We start from the raw sequence: 20,008 nt of genomic DNA on the forward strand, positions 1-20,008 counted from the left end.
TGCGTAGGTGGCACCATTAGCACATACAGTAAACAAACCTCATTGACACATCATGCGTGACTACGTCAATCACATGGCCCACCGTGAAACACGACAATCGAAAGTTCGGTTTCTGCCTCTCTATCACTTTTGCTTATTCGGTCGATAGAGAACCACATAAAGTAGGCTATCTGTAAAAAAACCGCCTTGGTGCATCAAAATCATATTTGATTGTATGTGAAAACTTGTCATAAAACAGCTTAAGGCACAGTATGTATAAGTTAGTCTATGAATTTACTAGAGTCGGTAGTGCTGCACTCTGGCGGCAGAACATTGCAGTGATATCCCCTTTTCTAAAAACCCCAAACACGATTAGGTTGCGTTGTTTCATCACAGAGTTCCTATGGCCACATACTGTCTCCATCAGATCAGCTTCATGTCATCATAATATTGCATTGTCATCTGACTTACATATGTATGCAAATTTTTAGCCCAATCGGAAATCGGGAAGTGGGTCAAATTTAGCTTCCAAGATTTGACCCACACTAACTAACAAACTTACATACTAAAATGGCAAATTAAATACAAGCTTGTAATAATTAACAGGAACTATAAATTGTCTTTTAAACATTTGATTTTTATTAATTTAATTTATTTATTCTTTATTATTTGTCCTCCAATTCTCCCTTAATGGCTCAAAGGTTAACTGGAAGAGATCCCCGAAAGGGATAAGTTCGCCTTTGTACTAATGATGTGTTTTCTTTCATGTTTTATGTTTCCTTTTGTACAATAATGTGTTTTACTACCACCTTAAACTATTACAAAAATTTTAAGCTCATTGTAGACTTGTCAAAGTCAAAGTCAAATATACTTTATTCATGTAGGCCTAGTAACAAGCACTTATGAACGTTTTACATAATAATATATATATATTTGCTGAGGACAAATTAACTCATTATAAAAATTATTTTCAGGCAACGATCGACCAACGGCTCAAACACATCGTCGGCCTCCAATCCAACGAGTGTGCCCTCCAAGAGCCGATCCAAAACGACCCCAAGACCGCCCCCCTCACCCCCCAACTCGAGGCCGTGCGCGACGCACGCATACCCAGGAGACATCAAACTAGTCCATCTATACCTATAGAATATGTTGCAGCTTTCAAAACACCAGAGTTTTTTGACCATGACACCAAATGCGAGTGTTACGCGTGCGAGACGCCTTCAATATTTATTCTGGCGTCACAATTGCTAGGTTTAGAAGCCAGCGTGTATTATAGAGGCAAGGAATTCGATGTGGCTATGAATTACTTCAACGGTGTGTTGGAAACTTTCTGTAATGTCGAAAGCAAGATTAAAGCGGCCACGAGAAAGCTTAGAGAGAAATTCGAGAAGTATGTGGTTGATATAATTGAGAAAAGTTTTGAAAAGGAGCTTTTTAATGTTGAGTTGGAGATTTTGATTGAAGCTGCGTATTTTGAGCTTTCACAGAAGAATTACGCTAAGTCTGATGATTATATATACGTAAGGATCAGTGAAATACTTCAAGCGGCTGACGTAGATGGTTATACTAAGAATGAGATCATGAATTTGATGACGGCTTCTGAAATTTTAAGAAAATCAGACAAAATACAAGACAGAGTGACGGATATTGAGAATGATTTAGAAAATCTCAAATTGACGCCTACTAAAGATATATTAAAAACGCCAGAAGCGAAGCGTAGTAAACCGCCTGTGTTTAACAAAGTTGTTGTAAACAAAGAAGAATTGCCAGATTTGAAATGTAAGATACCAGTTCTTAATTTCGACGAGCCCGAAGAACAGATTGTGCCTAAGAAGAAAATCAACTTCAAAATACCAATCCCGATAACTAGTAAACCTGTACTTGAAACTATAACTCCGAGACCCCGTTCAAAAGTAAATATATTAGTTACTGAACCTTCCGAAGAAGATATAGATGTTGCCATGACCCCGCAGACGGATAAGTCGAAAGTAGAATTTTTCACCCCCTCCGAATCCACCCCGGATCAGTTTTTCACCCCCCAAACATCAGTGAAAACTTATGCGAAGAAATCTTTAAGACAAAACATTGTTAAGAATTTGGAGCAAGAGTTTTCATCGAAGGAAATTCCTAAAGATTCGAAAAGACTTTCAAAGACTGTAAGTTTAGATGATACAAAAAACAAAGATATGAAAAGACTTTCAAAGAATATAAGTCTAGAAGGCCACTCTAAAGAAAACGCCAAACCAAATATACCGAAACCACAAAAAATAGAGGCGGCAAAGATTCTAGAGCCAAAAAGAGGTAGAGTGGAAACTGGGTCTCTCCGGACTTTGAAAGACCGAAGGCTCAAGCGCTCCACCAGCCCGGGGACGCTGCCCAAAGAGGACCTTAAGGATAACCCGAGGACTAGGCTCAGGAAACCAGCGGTGAAGGTTGAGAGGGATGACAAGAAATGACAGTTTGACAGCTGTCAAAAACATTATAAAATAATGACTATTTTTCAAGGTATTTCAGTGTGTTTTAAAAGGGATTTATTCAAAAGACGACAGATGAGTTAAGGGGCTACCCGAGTTTTTCATAGATTTTTGACAAGTTTTGAATCGTATCTCCTTTTTTGCACTACAGATACAATTATAAGACAAACGGTTATCGGTTCTTCAATCTTTTATCTCCGGTTTTGTCCACCGGATTTTGAAAGAAATTAATACTTATTTTTTTATTAATATACAATGTCTAAAAAAAACACTTTTTTTGTATCTAGTTTGCTGTGAAGGATCTTACATGTACGCAATCTACATATTTGGGTTCGTCTTTGACATCTCGAAAAACGTGTCCAGGGTTTTAATTTTAAACTAATTAACACAAAAGTTATGGCCAGAAAACCAGTTCTTTAGCTTAAAATTGTTCAACTTTGATGCCAAATATCTCGAAGATAATGAACTTAAGTAAATATGGGATACTATATTGCTTAAAGCCGTTGCTCTTAATATACTAAGCTACAGAAAACATTAGAAAACTAAGGGATTCAGATCGAAGGTCACTGGCGTGGGGTAGCCCCTTAAATCAAACATATTGGCGCAATTTCATTATTTGGGACGTAAAAATTAGGTTTATGTATGTATAGTTCGTTTTTTTAGCATTAGAAAGAACTTGAAAGAAGGTAAGCGATCTTGCCATGTCTTTTAATTGAAAAACGCTTTTTAAAAATCAGTAACTATTACTTATGAAAGCAGAAGAATATAGATGATCGTCTTAGATTCATAATTGTTACATATTTGCCGTAACTTATTTTTAAAATGTGTTTTTCAATTAAAAGACGCATCAAGATTGTTTACCTTATTTCTAATGCTAAAAAAAATGAAATATAATACTAATTGTGTTCTTGCAAAGGATTTTATATCGTAAATTGTGCCCTATTGATTCCTAATGAATGAGAAATGTAATTGCTAAATATTTATTTGTAATAAACCTTTTAAAAGTATTTATTGTCTTTTTTACTTAAGTATAGCTTTCATTGAAAAATGCAAGTTTTTCGTTATCTAAACATAAATTTCTAATTAAATGTATGACCCCCCCTAGCCCATCAGCTGGCGACGCCCGCGCCTGTAGCCAGTACCGTCTCTACCATGAGGCCACACGGGGCCCGTGCCCAGGGCCCCATCCTCAGGGGGCCCCGAAGGACAGACAGTAACAGTATATTTGATTACCCATAACAAATAGAAGATCATAGTAGAAAAATGTTAGTTTAGTTCGCTTTCTTTACTTTCCAAAAGGGCCCCAAATTCTTATGTACCCAAGGGCCCCAGCATAGTTGAAGACGGCCCTGCCTTTATCTCCGAAACTACTGGGTCTAAAGTTTTGAAAAATACACAAAATAGTTCTTTACCTATAGATGACAGGAAAACCTATTAGAAATGTGCAGTCAAGCGTGAGTCGGACTTTATTACTTAGTTTCGGTTCCGACCTCTACGGGTTTTTTAAAGAAGTTCATGTTCCACATAAAATAATACATTGTTATAAATTGAGTAATGTACGGAACCCGTGGAACGCGAGTCCGACTCGCACTTGACCGGTTTTTTAATTTTTATTACAATTATTACTCAGAGAACTGAGGAAAGTTTCAAGAAAAATGCGACAGGGAACATTTTTGTCAAAGAGACTTTCGCGTCGCTGCCAAACTGGCGCCATGTCACGATATATCATTAAATCAAGTCGAATCTTCGCCCTATTTCCAAGATAACTGCATGATTCACAGCAATTACATTATTATGGTCATTAACTAATACCAACTAATACCTATGACCGGGTGACTTGTTTTAATGTCATATTGATAAGTATAGAACGTAAGTGATTATATGCTTGGATAAGTGTTTGCTCGCGTTTAGTTTAGTGATATATTTATAAGGAAATGGACGTGCGAACGATACTGTAAGTAATTTATTTGACCTATGTGACATTTATTACAAGCTTTTATTTAGTTTCACCTGACCGTTGTCTGTGTGTAATCAAATATTGCAAGTTAAATTTGATCCACTTCCCGATTTCCGATTGAGCTGAAATTTTGCATACATACGTAAGTCGGGTGACAATGCAATATTATGGTGTCATCGAGCTGATCTGATGATGGAGACCGGAGGTGGCCATAGGAACTCTGTGATAAGACAACGAAACCTAATTGTGTTTGGGGTTTTTAGAATAGTCTCGATGAGTATTAGGCGCCTGTGGAAAAAAAAGTACAGTCGGCGATAAAAGCTTGTACCAAAAATGAAATTCTTGCCAAAAACTTATTTTATACGTATGTATAAGTATTAGGTAGGTACAGTGATATACTTAATTGGCATCCCTTTAAGCTCTCTACACAGAACTTGACGGCAATGTATGGAAGTTCATAGGAACTCCTGTCATGTCATAGTGTTAGTCCAAGCTAAGTTTGCAGCGATTTTGAGACAGACTGTGCAAGTATTATTTTAAACGTCAGACTTCTAGGAAATTATGAAGTTTAAAATAACATCTCTACAGTCAGTGCTATCAAAATCGCTGCCAACTTATAGCTTGATCTAACTCTATGGTTAATATATCTCTGCAACTATAACACCAATCTAAATATATGCATACATATTTACCTTTGTTTTGATAGCGATGTTTAGAAGTAGCCATTACTCGGAATTGAATGTACCGCTGATATAGATGGCGCTGATTTTAGAGATTGTAGTCAAGCTTACTTGATTATTCGACCATTGTTTCCATCTTTTTCGACTGTTAAGTACCAGTCATTACTTTCAGACATAGACAAGAAATGAATGACTGATCATTAGAATATGCTTTCTTTTTAGAACCGTCGTAGTTGCGTTGTGGGTGTGTGGTGCTGTCTCAGCGCAAAATGAACAAGTTGAGGCCACAAACACTACCAGCTCCAGTGGTAAGTACCTATCATCATATGTGACGTTTCCACGGCAAAAGGTACTTTATGGCGGCTGGCGCTTACGTCGCATAGCGCCGCAATAATATTGGAGCGGCGTAAATAATAGCGGCGCCAACCGCCATAAGGTACCTTTACCCGTGGGACGTCACATATCACTTGCAATCTATGTACCTAAGTATGTATTGACAGGGGTGCGAAACTCCTGAGATCGGCCAAACTCGGCTCCGCTCGGCTCAGCATTGCTCCGAGCAATTGTTAGGGTTGGCAACACTTGACATGCTTTTGCGTGCACGACCACAGATAAGATAATCACTTGAATTTTGACAACCCTAAATAGTCGAAAGGGATAGTGCCATATATTAGAAAGGGATAGCAAGATTCGACCCTGAACCGCTGTCTAACTTCGGTTTTGTAGGAAGTTTCCTTTCTGTACGATAGTACTATTATTTATTCTGTGGTATTGACCTGTAACTATGTTTGTACGGGTCAAAACTTCCCGGTTAAATTTGACCCACTTTCCGATGAAGCTGAAAATTTGCATACAATATTATGATACCATCGAGCTAATCTGATGATGGAGACAGGAGGTGGCCATAGCTCTGTAATAAAACAACGCAACCTAATTGTGTTTGGGGTTTTTAGAATTATCTCGATAAGTATTAGTTGCCTGTGGAGAGAAAAGTACAGTCAGTGATAAAATCCAAAAATGTTTTTTTTTGTGCCAAAAACTTATTTGAGCTAGCCTTTAGTCACACTTCTATATTTATTCTATAGTTCGTTTTTTTAGCATTAGAAATAAGGTAAACAATATTGATGTGTCTTTTAATTGAAAAACAAGTTTTAAAAATAAGTCACGGATAAATATCTAACAATTATATATGAATCTAATACGATCATTTATATACTTCTGATTTCATAAGTAATAGTTACTGATTTTTAAAAAGCGTTTTTCAATTAAAATACATGTCAAGATCGCTTACCTTCTTTCTAATGCTAAAAAAAACGAACTATAGTTCGTTGCTTGATCTCAGTAAATAGTTTTGTCCTTGGAATATTTACTGACACGTTCCATATTTATAATCATTTATAATTCATAATTTTCTATATTATAATCTACACATATTTTCCTCCTTTACGAGCAATTTTCCCTGTCGGAAACCCTAGATAAGCGAAAACTCATTATAGATATATGTAACTAAACATTAGGCCCTATTTGACTCGAGACGAGTCACGTGGCTAATGGCTAAGCGATAAGTAGCGACGTCACAGCCGAGCTATTAAAGTTTGACCGTGTTTGCCATTGCAAATGAAATAGTTATTTGTTTTACAAGGGGGCAAAGTTGTTGCTCGTGCTAATATTGATACCCGAGCAAGCGAAAGATTCCAAAATTGAACAACGAGCGTAGCGAGTGGTTGGAAAAATGAAATCTTGAGCGTTGCGAGGGTTTCAAAGCACGAGGGTTAAACTAAATTTGCCCCCGAGTGAAACACAAAATTTTTCACCACACCAACGCGAAGCAAATATGAAATGTAAAATATCAAACAAAATGAAACCAAATCCAAATGAATGTTATTAAATATTTATCAAAGTCATCATTTAAAAGTGAATTCTACCAGCAAACATAAAAAAACAACTCAAAATTTGCATTTGATTAACTTTGCCTCACATGTGAATCAGTTTTTGAAGTGCAAAGTAAGCATTTCCGAGCTGGTGTGGTGAAAATAGGGTTTCCGGTTTCTCGACCTTTTTTATTTCTCGAGGCACGGGAATTCTCGACCGGGATTTCTCGAGTTTCTCGAGTACCTCGAGAAATTTTGAAAGTTTAAAAAACCACCATGTTATTTTAAATTGTTTGCTTAATTACAACTCAGACTCAACTTAGGAGTCGTAGGTGAAATCAATAATCAAACAATTGGTAACAGTTTATTTACTATAATTTGCACTTAAAAATGTAACAAGAAACAAAAAAAGCTATAGATGCAGGCATGCGCGCCTTCGATGTGATATGCTATAGTGTATTTCTTTAGGCATTCAAACCACAGTATGGTATATTATTAGGCAAGAATATTCATGTCAATTTTTTTAACTTTATGACGTGACAAAACTTACAGAAGTTTTACTACGTAATATTCTTAATTCTTACTCAATGTAACAATGAAACTGCTAAAATTGTGCTAATTTGCTAATAGGAATATATCGGGATGATTTGATTAATCCAGAGTCATTTAGTTTTTTAATTCTTTAAACATTTGAGAGTAGTAGTTCAAAAGTTTCAAAACATGAAAATCGGTTGAAGCCAGAACGATAGGGGACGGATCAAGGTAGTTTTTTATTTGGTTGGTTATCTATTAAATGTTATAAGTACCTGAAAATGTAAAAAAAAAACATTGTTTACCTACTTTATTTTGGCTACTTACCTATAGAAATACACTATAGACACATCACGCGGCGAGCAACATATGTGCCTGATGTCAGCAGTTGACTACGACACTCTGCAAAGAGTATAACGACTAAGATTACTTAACTTATCACAATCGAGATTTATTTCTCGAGTTCTCGAGGCATTGAGCTTTTTTTTTCCCGTCTCGACAAAGGACAAATTTCTCGAGATTTCTCGCCTCGAGAATTCTCGAGCAGAAACCCTAGGTGAAAAGGATGTTCCTTAGCCTTACCTGCAACCATAGAGAAGAATATAATTAAGAAAAGAGTGGTAACTCCATAAATCAGTTGTTTTCTTACCAAAACGCGAGTCGTAGTAGTCGACTATTGTGATGAACAGACGTCGTAAATTTTATAGCATTTTCGGTGCAGCGGAGTGGTGTTAACGAAATTGGTATAAACAATTTCAACCCTAATGATTAATTAGCGTTAATTACGTTAATATTAACCTTAATTTACCATTTCAGTTGGAATTATTGATGAAAGTAAACACAAACCACTTGAGCGCCTGCATGAAAACTAGGACCAAATTGCACCTAGCACACGATTGCTCTACGCATAGACGTATATGTCTCTTCTACTTTTGTACTCTGTTCGATTGCGCCTAAGTGTCAATTGTTTATCTATTATAATTAAAGTCGCATAGTAAAAGCCATTTCTTTCGTTTCTATTAATTATCTATACCAATTCCGTTAGTACCACTCCGCTGCACCAAAAATGTTATAACATTTAAGATGTCTGGTGATGAAACGACGTAAACTAATTATGTTTGGGGTTGTTAGAATTATCTCTATGAGTATTAGTTGCCTATGGAAAGAAAAGTACAGTCAGCGACAAAATCATGTACCATTTTTTTTTTGCCAAACGCATATTTTTAAACTAATTAATTAATTTAATTCCCCAGAACCAGCTAAGGAATGTGTAACCGCCAGAAATGTGTCGGGTGTGTGCGTACAACGGAACAGTTGCGACTACAGCACGGCAGCCATTGATCTCACGCTATACGCCCCACATAACTATACCAGGTACCTCCTATTATTACACTATACGCCCCACATAAGTATACCAGGTACGTCCTATTATTACACTATACGCCCCACATAAATATACCAGGCACCTCCTATTAATACATTATACGCCCCACACAACTATACCAGGTAGCTCCTATTATTACTCTATACGCCCACATAACTATACCAGGTAGCTCCTATTATTGCACTATATCACACCAAACACAGAGCTCTATAAATTGCACACTTTCAATTGATTTTACAACCACTTTGTTGCCCATCCACTCCCACCGCTAGACAGCTGCCAGGCGCCCGGATTAATTAATAATGATAATATGGCATACTAACTAGAGGGATTTCGTTGCTCTATAAATTGCATACCTATTGCCGTGGCTAGCTCTTAGACCAGTTTGTGGCATATAAGAACCACTTGCACCATTCCACTAACCCGCGGTTAACCAGTTAAGCCTGGAGTTACTCTTACCATGCTTACCAGTACAATTTGTTTAAACGCTTAACCCCGGGTTAGTGGGATGCTGCAAGTGGCCCTAAGACTTTTAAACTATCAGGAAATGGGTTAATCAACTTTTTCATGTCACTAGTTACCATGGTTACGGTCTCCTGGGTCACTCTTAAAATACAAGTTATTTCGTATTTAAATGAACCAAACTTGAATTTTTGGTAGTTATAACGCCTTTCCATAATGGGACATCTCCTAAGCACGTTTGTAGAACATGGTACAGCAGCTCTTCTAAGAAACTATGCTACTATTGTCTCCTGGCTGATGGGACAGAGTAACAACAAAAAATAGTTGATCGACCCAAATAACACCAGAAACGGGCTCTGGATCTTTCGGAAATAACACAAAAATATAGGTACAAAAATATATTTTGAAAATTCACCTCAGTTCTACAATTACATTTATAATTAACAATTACATTTATAATTAATAATCTCTCGGCCCGGCGACGACTTTGAGCGACCAATTCAAGTTGTATTGAAAAAATAAAAAAATAAAAAGATATCCTCTTTTATAACAAAACGTATAACAAAACCTAACTAACCTCCGTAATTATTGAATTGGTAAAGCCTGACAAGATTATATTTGGCCCTGGGATAGTGTCACCACAGTCTATAAAACAATAGTCATTCGACGAAGCGCGCACCCGAGCTGCATACATCACCATTGTTAGTAGCTCGGTACTACCTACAGGGCTAGAGTAGCGTGTCTTATAGTAAGGTCACTGTGGGCAAGTCCGTCTACAAGGCAAGTCCGTCAACACGTTATAACTTTTGAATTTGAAGGCGTATGCGACTTTGGAGTCCAGTCGATTAACCAGTTTTTCGCGCTAGTTCCGTCACTGTAAAACAGATGGCGCTGTGACAACCAACTTCAGAGCAATCCACCTCAACAAGAAATTACATGTTTTGAACTCGAAGCCGTTCGAAAAAAAATTGTTAAAAATAGTTTTTGAAAAGATTGTGCATCAGAAAGTAACTACGTAGGTAGCATAAGAACCAGTTGTCTTTATTCTATTTTTAAAATATCAGAAATTAGCTTAGTTTTGTAATTATACGTTCCACAATTTATCATATTAAAATTTGACTAAGTTGGAAAGTCCGTCTATTATGTTCAAGGCAAGTCCGTCACTTTCGTTAAATCAGAGATTACCAACTGTTTTTGCGACTTTAATATTATAACGATTTGATAAGGTATCAAAAAATCCTCCTAACTTTGAGCATGATGTTACTTTATTAAATTTTGATCTCAGTAAATTAAAAGAAACGATTAAAATTCATTTGAAAATTACTATTATTTCGGAAATCGAAAAAATTATTATGTTTAACTATTTACCAAAAAAGGTTTACCACCCCATTTTGGTAGTATATCGGACTTGCCTTTGTTTTAGAAAAATGGTGTTTATTTCGAATCTGAACCGTATATTTACAAGTTTAAAATACACTTTTCATTGTCTTGATCCGTTCTTTATAGGAATTTGACTACGAACATATACGCACCCATAGATTGGCTGATATCATAACTAGACGGACTTCCCTTAAACTGCACGGGAAGTCCGTCTACTCGCCGAATTTTAAAAAATGCCATTGTTTTTGCTTAATTTGTGCTTGAAATGATCTGTCACTAAGGCTAAACTATTAATTATTAAATTCTTCATCGTATGCGATTACAAGCAGTAACATAGGTGAATAATTAACGGAACTAGATCACTCCAAAGACAAAAAAAATAAAGTACGCCGGACTTCGCCACAGTGACCTTAAGTCAAATGTAAGTCTTGGGCAGTTGTGTGAAAGTCTGACAACCCTACTGTGTTCTTGTGCGGTTTCTGCATTTACGCAAACACCAAAGGCGTCGGTCCACTGCTACTTTTTACACTGTGGTGTCGCTACTAGCTTACATATAGCAATAATGTACGTAAGTCATGTCCCTGGGAGTCCCAGTGTTTTTCAAACTGTGGGTCGCCTCTGCCAACCTTAAAACAATACATAAGCGAAACATTTTATTTTGAAAAAGTTTGAAAAACACTGCCTGGGACAAACGGGGAGTTAATTTTCAAACAGTTTGTGTTCCTCTATGTTATCGCAGTGGTGGTGCCACCTGGCGGTTGCCAGCTGCGTAGCCGCAAACTCCTTGTCGCAGTGAGTGCAGGACCAGTTAGGCTCGTTCTGATGGGCTTCTCTGAAAATAAAAATAAAATAAAAATATTAGAACACTATCTCACACAGAGCGACCTAGGGCCCGTTTCTCAAAATCTTGGAACTTGTAATACAAGCGGACGTCACTTTTTGACAGCTTCCGTTAAAAAGGGACTTCCAATTGTATTACAAGTTTTTGAGAAACGGACCCCTAGTCCCACAGTAAGCTCAATAAGGCTTGCGTTGTGAGTACTACACCGTGTTTTTTTTGATTTCCGTTAATTTCAAGGGTGCATACCTGAGCTTAAATCAAGTAACTTTCCCAAAGACACCGATATTCTAATTAACTCCATTTCGAAGATAATCAATATTTTATTTTTTTCCTATAAGGCCTCTACAAGCTTGTACACTTGCCTTAAGGCCGGTTTACATATTGATTAGTGTTTAGAATGAGTTCATACATTTCCTACTAAACTTAAGTAAAATCTCGGTCGATCGATGTTCGAATTGACATTGATATGTCACAGATTTCAATTGTTTGGTTTAGTTAAATGTAATGCCCGTGTTACAACAACGCTATATGCTACATTTAATTACTTTTTAATATTATTTTTTCTGAAAAAAAAAGCAAAAAAAAATTTTTTTTTTCAAAATTAACTATGCCATTTAGTTTTCTTAAACGTACTTAACCATACCCCGAAGTTAACGGAATTCAATAAAAACACGGTGTATATTCGTAGATACATACATAGATACATACATCACTGGCTCAGTGACCCAAAGAGGATCTTGGCCTCTGACACAAGAGAGCGCCACTCTGCCCTATTCTGCGCCACTTCGCGCCAGTTGGGTATTCCGAGGGCGGACAGGTCTTTTAGGGCGTCACTCCAGCGGTATCTGGGACGCCCGGACGGACGGTTTCCGCCCGGGTGCCCCACATACGCTCTGAGAAGAGCGTATGTATACTCGTAGATACTTTGAGATAAATACTTTTAATTTTTCATACTCTGAACTGAAAGTGGGTGGGGTTTTACTTTCCAAGTATTTGTACCCACCTAAAATGTACCTTCAAGTCCTTCAACATATGTGTACCCACCTAAAATGTGCTTTCAACGCCTATATTCCTTGAACGCCGTGATATTTCGTCTGACAGCCAGCGAATTGCTCTCAGTATTTATGTGTACCTACCTAAATAATGTGCCTTCAACTTATGTGTAACTAATTGTGTACCCACCTAAAATGTTCCTTCAAAACCTCTATCCCCTGGACGCCGTGACACGTCGCCAGTTGCTCTCAGTATTTATGTGTTCCCACCTTAAAATGCCTTCAACTTGTGTACTCACCTAAAATGTGCCTTCAACGACTCTATCCCCTGAACGCCGTGATATTTCGTCTGACAGCCACCCAGTTGCTCTCAGTATTTATGTGCACCTAATGTGCCTTCAACTTACGTGTAATTGTGTACTCACTTAAAATGTGCCTTCAAAGTATGTGTAACTAATTGTGTACTCACCTAAAATGTGCCTTCAACGCCTCTATTCCCTGGACGCCGTGACACGTCACCAGATGCTCTCAGTATTTATGTGTACCCACCCAAAAATGCCTTCAAAGTATGTGTACTCACCTAAAATGTGCCTTCAAAGTATGTGTAACTAATTGTGTACTCACCTAAAATGTGCCTTTAAAGTATGTGTACTCACCTAAAATGTGCCTTCAACGCCTCTATCCCCTGGACGCCGTGATATGTCGTCTGACAGATGGAACATTCCAGCTTCAGCCAGTTGCTGTCCGTGTTCGTCGGCCTGATCATCAGGCTTAACCTGCAGATGAATGTCATATTACGTTAACTGTTACCAGTGGGGAGACACTCCTTTCGGGCATTCTCGGCGCCGTTCGGCTCAGCATCGCTCCGAACGATTATTAGAGTTGGCACAACTTGACGTCCCTTTGCGTGCACGACCACAGATAAGATAATGACTTGAATTTTGACAACCCTAATAGCCGAAACGGATAGTGCCATACATGACTCGTCCCTCCACCGCAGACAAACTTCGGTTTTGTAGGAAGTGTCTTTTCTGTACGGTAGTACTATTATTAAAATTTATTTTTCATCACACTCGCTCAGTAAATGTGGGATTGCACGCAGGTTTAGCGGGAGTTATAGAAAAAGCCTTCTCCCTAGGGAGTTATGAAGGTTCTAGTGCCATAATTAACAGTTTTTTGTCTTTATACTTAATTTTTGTATCGCAAGTGTGATGAAAAACATTGTATGTAACTCGGGGCGTAATAATATTGCAAACTCGAGTCTATAAATCGCTCCGGCAAGCCGTCGCGATTTAACTTACTCTCGTTTGCAATATTCAACTTACGCCCCATGTTGCACAATGTACTATTGTGCTGTCACTACCATACTCCGGAATAATGACACAAGTATTATTGATAACGATAGCAAGTAATTTCAAAATCATAATAACGAATAAATCTTTAAATATTTGAATCTTTTAAATCTTTGAAACGTGAATCCTTGAAGTTACACAATATTAATTAGGTGTAAAAAAAGGTTTGTAAGAAATTATTGATTACAAACTTCCACCCCCCTTTTTACACCCTTACGGGATGGTTTCGGGGATGAAAACTGTTCTATATCCTTCCCCACAATTCAAACTATCTCCATACCAAATTTCATCTAAATAGGTTCAGCGGTTATTGATTCCCCATTCCCCATATAAATTTCCACCCTCCTTTTCACTCCCTTAAGGGACTCTAAAATATCTCTAAACCAAATTTCAACCAAATCGGTTCAGCAGTTTAAGCGTCAAAAGTTAACAGACAGACAAACAAACGACAGATATGGATTTGCAAACCTCTTCAATTTATTCTTATTGCAAAACCTGCCAAAACATTCGCTCGGACACTATTAACAGTTTTAGTAAAATATAAATACCTGGATATATGGAACCACACCATTGGTGAAATCTTCTCTTGCAACTGCAAATCATACTTCTCCGATTCCGTATCAACTTCTTCATACAAATGCCTCACATATGGATATTCGCTCATATGAAACCTGAATGAACAAGGTATCTCCACCCTGCCATAATTGTATGTCGCTGGTAACACTTTCAAATCTTCATTTATAGTCTTAAATATCATATCTACGTCTTGTTGCTGCTGAATACTATATCTATTTGACCGTTGGATTTTCTCTATAACCAATTTCAAGTCTTTTCTCGCTACATCTCCTTGAGTTTTCGTGTTTTTCGGTGATTGCAAATGGGTGTTTAATTTCGGCTCCCGTTGAATCTGTCTTAGATTTTTATTTATAAGCTTATGCTTGAAATTTGGCAGCATTTCCCTTTTGTACTTAAAGCAGGCCATATTTATAGTAATATTGACGTAGCATGAATTCAGCATGGATTGAAAAGTTTGTTGGTTAACATATATTTTTGATGGTACGTCAGAGTTTATATTGAAGATTGAATTTTTGTGATCTGGATGTGGTTTTCGAAAGAACAGTTTATTTAATTGATCTCTGGTGCAATTTACTTCTAAAACAACATTGCCCGGGACCGCTTTGCTGGATTCGGGTATTTCTTCGCTTCGTTTCAGTTTCTGGGCCGCTTCTCTGGCAAACGGTTCGGTCGCTTTCAGAATGGTGGCAAGGTATTCCTTTAGGGATGTGTATTCAATGTCCAGCATTTTTTCAATCTCTTCGTGGTCATCCATGCAGCGGGTTTCATGCATTACCTAAAAGTTAGAATACAAATTGTTTACGGGGCTCAGGTTTTCAGACCCTTATAATTGCTTGCTTGATTCTTTTTTAACTTGTCAGATCCTAGAGTCTTTTGAATAGACTCGAGTATTTTAAATAGACTCGAGTCTTTTAAATAGACTCGAGTCTTTTAAATAGACTCGAGTCTTTTGTATAGACTCGAGTCTTTTTCAGATAACATTCAATTTATTTATAAAAAAAATCGAAATGCAATTGTTTTCATGTAAAATTGATGTGTAAGACACACAAACCATACAGTAAGCCAATTATCTGTATTGTTATTTAGATAAAACGGAATAAAAAATCTTTATTCCGAGGCTAGTGTTGTTTTGAGTTGCGTTGAAAAAAGACTCAATAAAGGACTCAACTCGGGACTTATAAAACTCGGGATTTTTTGAGCAAAGAGTCTCGTAAAAACCAGTCTAGTTCTTCACATTTAGACTTAAAAGACTCAAGTTCTTACCAACACTGCTTGTCAGTAAAGGAAAACAATATGAGGAAACCGAATAATAATAATTTCTGCCTTTATACGTCCCACTGCTGGGCACAGGCCTTCTCTCATGCGCAAGAGGGCTAGGGGCTATAGTCCCCACGCTATCCCAATGCGGATTGGGGACTTCACATATACCTTTGAATTTCTTCACAGATGTCTGCAGGTTTCCTCATGATTCTTTCCTTCACTGAAAAGCTAGTGGTAAATCGTTGGGTGACAAGCAAAAGTCACTAAGTACTATCAAAAAATTAAAGTAACAATGCACTTTATTACACTTGTAACACGGTTTATTGTCCAATAATTTCAATGGTGTTAGTTAGTGACTATTGCTTGTCACCCGACGAAATATCAAATGATATTTCGTACATAAGTTCCGAAAACTCATTGGTATGAGCCAGGATTTGAACCCGCGACCTCCAGATTGAAAGTCGGACATCATATCCACCACATGAAGAAACCTACACAGTCTGTAAATCTGTAATTATTACCTGATCAAATTCATCCCACTGCGGCCAACTTTTCAAGAATTTCTTCAGCACATTCATATATATGTCCACACTGATGAAGTGCAGGTTGGCGGGGTCCAGCTCGAACTCCTTCTTCAGGATGCCGACGAGCTGGTTGTTTGTCAGCTTAGTGTTCTGCTTGCCGTTGTAGTTTATTAGGTGCTTCATTAGTTCTAACAGGGGTTTTTCTGCAAATTTGTTATTATTTGTAAAGCTGGCAGGCAGTGGCAAAAAGGTGCACAGCTAGGTTGCTAATTTTTATGCTCCGTAGTGAACAAAAATCTAACAATTAGAAGAGAACTAAAATAGACCAGCAGAAGTGGAGATGGGCTGGCCACATGTTGAGGTACCCAAGAGGTTGCACACAGAGCCAGAGGAGACCTCGAACAAGATGGGAGGATGAACTCAAACTCACAGCGGGCCCGAACTGGAAAAGAGTGGCCCACGCAGACCCCAATGGAAAGAGCTAGAGGAGGCTTTTTTGGCTAGGCAGGCTAATCGGGTTTTCGGGGGCAAAAACGTACCAGTGCTAGTGAATTAAATATTGACTTGTGTTATCAATTTTGAAAGCAGCTATTTCAAAATCATAATAACATTATTTTTACCTAGATGTGAATGTGAAAACCGGTTTTTGGTTATAAAGCATGTATTTTAAATCAATTGTAGGGATTTAACAATGTTTGGGCTATAACTTTAATATATATACTCTTTAGCAAGCCACATAGGATAGTTTAAGTGTTGATCTTCAGACTGGCAGCTCAACAAAACACTACTCGAACGTAACGTAACGCCTCGCCTCCTATCCTCGAAAACTTAGAAGGAAGGAACATTCTAAACAGATTGTTAAACTTGTGATGATTTGTGTAGTGCGTACAATCTGTAGTACAACTAAGTGTGATAATTAAGCTAACATTACCTTCATCATCATTATCCGCAGTAGATACGGTCTCTGCGTCGTCGTAAGATCTCTCATCCATAGTCAACTCTTGTGCGCTCGCTTTATTCTTGTTTTCGAGTACATGTTTGCCTTGTTCGCCATCAGACACTAGTGAGCTAGCTGATGCTAGCTCGTCGCTCGAATCGTCCTCGACCACAATTAGCGACATTTTAAGTTATAAATTGTGAAATTCGCTGCAGTAAGCTAATTTATTCGCATCGATTACTTTTTGTTTTTCTCCAAACACACGAACATACAAATAAAAGCCAAGCAAAACGTCAAACTTCAAAACTAAAAAAAAAATGTTTATGCCGGCTACATACGTAACGATAAATCGTAGCGATTAAACTGTGCAGTCCGAACTGCGCAGTTTTATCTACCGTGTGTATGACAAACTTAGAGGATATAACCAACGGAGACGCCATGTCTAAAATTGTCGGTACAAAATAGTCTGCCGTTTTTTGCGGGGGAGGGGCACATCAAATGTATAGGTACGTCATGTCAGATAAACGTCAGTCCATACATATGGTTGACAAGTTGTTGACCATTGGCCGCCTATTTTCGACAGAGGGGAACGCCTGTTAATGGCGGCTCCATTGTTAATTACTCCGAGATGACAAATCGTTACGATAATCGACAACGATTTGTCATACACACGGTAGATAAAACTGCGCAGTTCGGACTGCACAGTTTAATCGCTACGATTTATAGTTACGTCTGTAGCCGGGGTTAGATAGCCAGCAGCATATGCGAGTTAGAATCGATTTAATACATCGAATGGTGTAGAATAGTATTTCGAAAACTGAAGTAATTAAAGAAAGTGTATAAGGAAAATGCAACTACGGACGTAGAGATAAAAGAGTTTATATAAAGAGAATAATAATATACACCGAAATCGGGCAGCAATGGGATATCTGTAGTAAATCGATTAAATAATAATCGACTTATGATGAGATTCGAAAAAAAAAGCATGCAAGCAACTTCCGTCAGTAGAAAAAGGCGGCAAATTTAAAAAATGTAGGTGCGAAGGGTTCCATAGAAAATATGAATTTCCCGCATTTTTCTACTGACAAAGTGGATTTGCTAGAGTATTTTCCCATCCCTAACCTTAGGGGGCCTATCTTGCCTCTCTTTCTCTCAAATACACAAGTGTGATAGAGGCTAGAAATTCTAACCAAATTTCGATTTTCGCTGTAGATCCTCTGATCCCATATTAGTATTTTTTTAAGATATACTTGTTTGCTCTTCAGGCCCTGCGCGACAGCGGAGGTGTGCTGCCCGCAAGCCGCCATCGTCCACGTGGAGCCCCCGAGCCACGTCACGTTCGACAGCGACGAAGAAGATGATGATGACTGACACTTCTGAGATCAAGGACCTAACATACACACTGGACATTCCGTCTGGGCCATGTCCAACTTCCTAGAGTCAGACCAAGCTAACTCGGCAGCGATTTTGATAGCACAGACTGTACAAGTGTTATTTTGAACGTCATAAGCCCCCATTAGCACGAGAGCTTTTTCAACGCGCGTTAAAAAAGCGCTTGAATCTGTCCGCACTCTAAATTCTATTTAACGACCAAGGCTTAAAGTCGAAAATCCAACAATGCTTGATAAAAAGCGCCACCGCTGTCGTGTGAATAAATAACGCGCGTTGTAAAAGCGCCCGTACGAATGGGGGCTAAGTTCTGTGAAATTATGATGTTTAAAATAAGCTAAGCTTAAGAGAATAAGCTGCATTGTCTATGGCAGGTCCACTCTACATCGTTAAAAAAAGATCCATTGTGAATTTCATTGTACTTAGGTATTTATTTTTAGTGTTCCGTACAAAACTTTGTTCACGGAACACTTATGGGATCACTTCGGTCTTGCAAATCAGTTAAATGCGTTTTTTTAGTTAAAATAAGTTTTTATTTAAAATACTTATGTTCTGTAAGTTATTTCTGTGATTAAAAATTTACTTAAGAACACGAAGTTTGATTAAGATGATAAGTTAATAGTTTGTTATCGGGTCATCTCATTCATCTCATTTATTCGTGATAAACTATAACATACATAAGTAAATAAGCAAGTAAAGAACAACAAAGAAAGTTAAACATAAAATGAATAAATAGTTTACCACGAAATGGTCCCGCATCAGCATAAATGCTAACCCAAAAGAGTCAGCGCTGATCTTCCGGGTCACTGGCACTGAATGTGTAATAAGGAAATAAAGTCCATTTCAATAGAACTTGGGAACTATGTAAACCATAGACTTATAATATATAGAGACGGTGTCTCAGCGAGCTGTCACTGTTGCCACTTTTGTTTAGTGTACGATTAACAATGAGGCCCACGTTGCTGTAGCCATGTCGATAAAGTCATATCGATAAACTATCGACATTTCTTGCAATTTTAATTTTACTTCAAAGGCTTAAGAGCGCTATTACATTTCGGCGTTGAGCGAGTTTAGGTATTTTACGCGCTGCGGCAGGCCGTGCGAGCTCAGTACGCCGATCCCTTCTACCACACTCGCACTACAATGATGGATTAAACATTCTTGATCCTTCGCGAAGCATATTGAAATCAACCATAACAACACTAACTGTACTTAACTTTTAAAGTTCTAAAACTGTTATTTGGTAAGTACGAAAATATTAAATGCAGTGCAAATGTACATAGGGGCTGTTCATAAATTACGTCATCTATTTTTGACGATTTTTGACCCCCCCCACCCCTCAAATAATCCAAAAATCAAGCTTCGGATGAATATGTTTCCTCCTACGTCATGTTACCATCATCCGATGTCCAGACC

General features: G+C 37.9%; 3 protein-coding genes across 4 annotated transcripts in view; 2 read left to right on the plus strand and 1 right to left on the minus strand.

Annotated features, from left to right (window-relative positions):
* LOC134803540 (uncharacterized) overlaps nt 1-3,364 on the plus strand; it is a 28,071-nt gene extending 24,707 nt beyond the window's left edge. The window contains exon 12 of the mRNA XM_063776340.1: nt 954-3,364. Coding sequence (XP_063632410.1) covers nt 954-2,438 — 1,485 coding nt within the window. The 3' untranslated portion in view covers nt 2,439-3,364. The remainder of the gene's footprint in view (nt 1-953) is intronic.
* Nucleotides 3,365-4,288: 924 nt separating this feature from the next.
* LOC134803407 (uncharacterized) lies at nt 4,289-19,182 on the plus strand. 2 transcript variants are annotated; one of them, XM_063776226.1, is made up of 4 exons: nt 4,289-4,410; nt 5,316-5,401; nt 8,749-8,869; nt 18,469-19,182. In XM_063776226.1, exons 1-4 carry the CDS (start codon nt 4,391-4,393, stop codon nt 18,572-18,574), a joined length of 333 nt encoding a protein of 110 aa, XP_063632296.1. In that variant the 5' UTR covers nt 4,289-4,390; the 3' UTR covers nt 18,575-19,182. The 2 variants fall into 2 exon arrangements, with proteins under 2 accessions (XP_063632296.1, XP_063632297.1); XM_063776227.1 differs by having other exon boundaries at nt 8,755-8,869.
* LOC134803309 (uncharacterized) lies at nt 11,416-17,457 on the minus strand. The gene is made up of 5 exons (XM_063776088.1): nt 17,198-17,457; nt 16,264-16,469; nt 14,455-15,257; nt 13,211-13,330; nt 11,416-11,553 (listed from the first exon to the last, which is right to left on the minus strand). Exons 1-5 carry the CDS (start codon nt 17,385-17,387, stop codon nt 11,421-11,423), a joined length of 1,452 nt encoding a protein of 483 aa, XP_063632158.1. The 5' UTR covers nt 17,388-17,457; the 3' UTR covers nt 11,416-11,420.
* Nucleotides 19,183-20,008: the final 826 nt, after the last annotated feature.

Source organism: Cydia splendana, chromosome 26 (assembly GCF_910591565.1).
Source record: "Cydia splendana chromosome 26, ilCydSple1.2, whole genome shotgun sequence".
Lineage (NCBI taxonomy): Eukaryota > Metazoa > Arthropoda > Insecta > Lepidoptera > Tortricidae > Cydia > Cydia splendana.